Source organism: Priapulus caudatus, unplaced genomic scaffold (assembly GCF_000485595.1).
Source record: "Priapulus caudatus unplaced genomic scaffold, Priapulus_caudatus-5.0.1 Scaffold351, whole genome shotgun sequence".
In the NCBI taxonomy this organism is placed as follows: Eukaryota; Metazoa; Priapulida; class Priapulimorpha; order Priapulimorphida; family Priapulidae; genus Priapulus; species Priapulus caudatus.
This window is the reverse complement of record NW_014577412.1, coordinates 156,983-161,635: the sequence shown is the minus strand read 5'-3', so window position 1 is coordinate 161,635 and position 4,653 is coordinate 156,983. Positions and strand designations below refer to the sequence as shown.

Below are 4,653 nucleotides of genomic sequence, written 5' to 3'. Positions count from 1 at the left end.
GGGGCAGAGAGGGGTAAACAGGAGAGTAGCGCTATCATGAGTTTAGGGATAATATACCGGAAGGGTTCTCCGGAATTATTGTATCTGTGTACGTAGTTAAGTAACGGCATACCGGAAGTGTTCTCCGGGGTAGTATTGAAATGTTAGTTAAGATCTTCGCGTGCCGGAAGTGTTCTCCGGGTGTTTGTAAATAAACATATTAGTTACGAAGCTCTCACGCCGGGAACACCACCCGCGCGTGCGAGAAACGGCAGAGCGAATTAAAACGCGACGCGTACTCCGCGCAAGGGATGTCACGCGCGCGTGTAGAGAGATTGCAGCGACAGAGCTGACGGGATGAATACGCGCGTTCCATCCGCGCGCGTGTGATGTGATTTTAGCTAAGGCTTCTTAATGAACTAAAATGGTTAGTGTCTAACCCTGTAACAGCCATATTGAGTCCGCCACACGGCCGCCGTGCGTATAGCCATATTGAATCTTATCCACACGGCCGCCGTGCGTATAGTCTCGGCCGCCATATATTGGCTGATTGAGATCAAATTTGGCACATTTTATACAACGTACCAGTATGTGCCTCATTTTATTTTTATGTTTTAGTTTACAGGATCAAAACTAGACTATGTAGTCTGCGTACACAGTATTGTAAGGCTTTAAAGCCACCCCCAAGTGGCAGCAAAAGGAGAACAGCAGGGAGAGACAGCTGGCTTATAGAAAATCTGTCATTCCTAAAACCATTCATCAAAATCAGACAATCCATCACGAATATGGAAGTAAGTAAACTTATTAACACTAGTTTACTGTATCATAGCTTCCTGCCATTCAACAGCACCGATACCATTAAAGTACTCATTTAATAACTCTCTTTGTCCTTTTGCACTGGTTTTCGTATTTCTTGCACAATCACGTACTGCTAATCCACGTAAATTTTGCTCCCTCCTCCATTGACCGGGTTGCACTACGTGGTTGTCCTCCTCATAATCGGCAAATCTTGGAGGATTATAATGTGCTGACTGATTAACAATTAGGAAATTGTGGAGTATGCACGCACTCATGATTATGTAGTCCAAAAAGTCTGGATCCAAGCAGATTGTTGTTGAGAAAACTCGAAACCTGTTGGCCAAAATGCCAAAGGCATTCTCGACTACCCTCCTTGCCCTTGACAGACGATAGTTGAAAATCTTTTGATTGTGGTCCATATTTCTATGCGGGTATGGTTTCATGATGTTATGCTGAAGAGGAAATGCATCATCTCCGATTATTTGATATGAACATTTAGGCCCTGTTTCTTCAAGATTTTCAGCTGTCGGAAAGTTCAGGGAATTATCATCCATGGCCTTCTTAAGCGTTGATTCTCTGAATACTCCGGCATCTCCACAGCGGCCTGCTGCTCCTATGTCTACATATATGAAGCGGTAATCCGCATCAACTAATGCCAACAATATGACACTAAAAAAGTGTTTGTAATTGAAGAACTGGCTACCACTATAGCCAGGTTGCCTAATGGCAACATGTTTGCCATCGAGAGCTCCGAGACACAAAGGAAAGTCCCACTTTTCATTGAAGTTTTTTGCAATGGCCTTCCACTCTACTTCGGTCGATGGAGTCTGAAAATAAAGAAAAATAAAATACATGAATTTTTGCTACTATATTTTTAGGACAACATTCAGAGTGAGACTGTAGATGACCTAAATTTGCCATCCGATGAGGAATATGACGAGGAAGTGAAAAGTGATGGAGATGATGGCGAAGAAATAAGAGGCCCGAGCCCTCCTCCAAAAGCATCAACTAGCCGATCTACAAAACGACCTATTGAAACCAAGAAGAAAGTGAGATCTGCCAAACTTCTAAGAAAAGAAAGAGACGAAGTGGAAATCGAAATGATGAAATCCCTGCAAGGGTCACTGGAAAGGGCTACAGCAGGCCCAATTACAGCTCTAGATAAAAAAGAAGAACCTGACAGGTACATTTTTCTGTTTGTTAAATTTTGCGTTTTGATTCTTTCCGTGAATATGTATTATTATACATTTTTAGCTCACCTTGACATCGTCAAGATGAGCTATTGCCATGGCGCGTCATACATCTCTGTATGTCAACAATTCGAATAAGCCAACAGATTTTCACCTTCCCATCGAGCTACGATTCAAAACTTCACAGACACATTGACCTATATGCACACTAGAGCAAGTTTGAGCAATTAGGTCATCGGTTCTAAACTTGGCCACCATGGGAAATTTTTAACAATTCACATTCAAGTTTTCTGCGTATGCATCTAGTATCAGTGTATCATCAAGCAAGGTGAGCTACAGTGTCTTTGACACTTTCATGTAGTATTTTTTTGAGATTGCCTAATAAATTTATCTCTATCTTTACAGTGATCTAAAAGCCTTCTCACAGTTGATGCTGTACAGCTTGAAGGACATGAACAAATATACACAGAGCATCGCAAAACACGAAATACAGAACATAATTTTCAAGGCGCAGATGGGTACACTAGGAAGATTACAATCCCAGGAGTTCCGGGGTCAACGCCAAAGTGCATATACATGTAGTTACCCTCCCAAGGCACAGACAGAAGGTCAGCTGTACGATACAACTAATCCTCCGTCACAAATGAGCTTCGTGGAATCAATGAACTTTCACAATCTTTGAGTAGTTCATACAGGCTGATTAAAGTTTGCAGGGGTCAGTTTTATAGCGGTGGTTAAATTTAACTTCACATTTTCTATTACTTTATCCAGGTTTGAATTTAAACCACAACCATAGAACTGGCTCTCCTGCTACATGTAGATAATATTGTTATCTTTTTGCAATTGTTCATTCAAGAATTATTCCGTTGTTACTTTGGTTTTAACTAAAAAAAAAAATTCAAGTGTAATAACAGGGAGCCATCCATATAAAGTAGGTATGGTACACATATAAGGAGGTATGCATATATACTTTATGGATGGGTCTCTTGGTCTAATCAGATCACACCGATTTATATATTAATGCCTGTTGTCGGGGCACTATGCTCTCATAGTGCCCGAGCGGTAACGAGTTGTTGTTGTTGTTGTTGTTGTTGGTTGTTGTTTTGCAATCTTTGAATACATGCAAGTTTAAACCTACATGTTTACTACTGTTGCAAAACAACCGGTTGGTCATTACCCATTCGTTTCATGGACTGACACTGTACTATTGTAAAAGATTTTAAGAAAATAAATATATTTATTGTTTTATTTTGTACCTTCAAATATTCATTCTTCATTGTATCAACAATCGCTGCAGTCGTTTCTTTTATAATCTCGGAGATGGTCCTTTCACCCATTCTGTACTGGAATGAAAGACTGCGGAAACTCTCCCCTGCAAGGTTAAAACAATACACATTAAAATGCTGGTTTGTGCGAAGCCATAGAATAGGCCGAATTGGACATAACTGCCATGTACCACGCTATTAATTTTTTATCAGGTTTTAATAATGATGCATTTAATTTTATTGGCGGTCTTTCACGGTTTTTAGTATGGCTCAAGGGGTCGTTGTCGTAACAGGTACTTCAGATATGTACCCGAGGTATATATATGTATACACAAAGTGTACCAGACTTGTACTACAGAAGTGTACCCTAACCCTAACCCTAACTCTAACCCTAACCCTAAACATACGTCATATAAAAATATAAACATAATACTAAACAACCTAAAACTACCTCGGGTACATATCTGTAGTACCGCACGAAAGGTCGTTGTCGTAACAGGTAGGCATATGTCCGCATTAAATTTAGGCGGGTGTAGCTCAAACTTGTACTATAGCCCGCGGATCGCTGCCGCAGGGTGCGTCAGCCGCGGGCTATAGCTGGTACTAGAGCTAAGGCGGGTGATGATGGAAGGATAAAGACAAAGTCAAGAAATTATGAAAATTACTTACCTGTAGCCAGAAACCTTAGAGTAACTGATAGCCTTTCTTTGGCTGTTATAGCTTGTCGCATAACAGTGTCTTCTTTAGTGATCTTGTCCTTGATCTTGTCCAAAATATGTAAAAACGACTCGGGGCTCATCCTCAAGTATTGTCTGAATCCTTCAGTGTCTTCTAAATACAGTTCCTGCTGCAAGTTTCGTACTATTCCCAGTGTTCGCCGTCTTTGAATCCACTGCCTGGTCCATGTTTGACGGTTTCTTCTATTCCTTCGCCGGCGTAAACGCTTGAAAATGATTAAAATAAACACAGCAACTTGTTGCAAATATGCCAAATCGACGGCTGCCATTTTCCAGAAAAAATCCACATGGAAAGATGGCGCCACCTTGCAGAAATTATCGTAGGTGTTCCCCGCACACCTACATCGCTTCATCGTTTCATCGTTTCATCGTTTCATCGTTTCATCGTTCGTAAAAATCGTCCGGTGTGCGGTGGGCTTAAGCGTCCGCGATTGTTCACCGTTGCACTACTTCGTCTCTAGAAAAGGCCTTTTTTGGCATTTTTTTTCGCCGAAATTCGGCACTAGTGTAGTGCCTCTAGGGTAGACGACTACGGTTCGACAGACGTTATAGTTTACAACGCGTGTCCAGTTGTGGGATCAGTGTCCGCTCCTGTCGATGTATTAGACAAGACGGCGATGAGCACGTAGCAGATAACAGGTGAACAGAACAGAACACGGTGAGCTGCGGTTAACGATACGGTTA

At 41.5% G+C, this 4,653-nt stretch overlaps 2 protein-coding genes across 2 annotated transcripts; one reads left to right on the top strand and one right to left on the bottom strand.

Moving 5' to 3' along the window:
* Positions 1-690: 690 nt before the first annotated feature.
* Positions 691-3,161, top strand: LOC106809401. Its single transcript, XM_014812468.1, has 3 exons — positions 691-770; positions 1,656-1,960; positions 2,373-3,161. The coding sequence occupies exons 1-3, from the start codon at positions 765-767 to the stop codon at positions 2,647-2,649; spliced, it is 588 nt and encodes a 195-aa protein (XP_014667954.1). The 5' UTR covers positions 691-764; the 3' UTR covers positions 2,650-3,161.
* LOC106809400 lies at positions 767-4,396 on the bottom strand. The gene is made up of 3 exons (XM_014812467.1): positions 3,902-4,396; positions 3,224-3,339; positions 767-1,604 (listed from the first exon to the last, which is right to left on the bottom strand). Exons 1-3 carry the CDS (start codon positions 4,320-4,322, stop codon positions 795-797), a joined length of 1,347 nt encoding a protein of 448 aa, XP_014667953.1. The 5' UTR covers positions 4,323-4,396; the 3' UTR covers positions 767-794.
* Positions 4,397-4,653: the final 257 nt, after the last annotated feature.

Coding starts and splice junctions, on each gene's coding strand:
- LOC106809401 (XM_014812468.1), top strand. Junction 1,961..2,372: donor AAAAAAGAAGAACCTGACAG/GTACATTTTTCT, acceptor CTATCTTTACAG/TGATCTAAAAGCCTTCTCAC.
- LOC106809400 (XM_014812467.1), bottom strand. CDS start 4,322: ATGAAGCGATGTAGGTGTGCGGGGAACACCTACGATAATTTCTGCAAG. Junction 3,340..3,901: donor TCTAAGGTTTCTGGCTACAG/GTAAGTAATTTT, acceptor TTAACCTTGCAG/GGGAGAGTTTCCGCAGTCTT. Junction 1,605..3,223: donor TGAAGAATGAATATTTGAAG/GTACAAAATAAA, acceptor CTTTATTTTCAG/ACTCCATCGACCGAAGTAGA.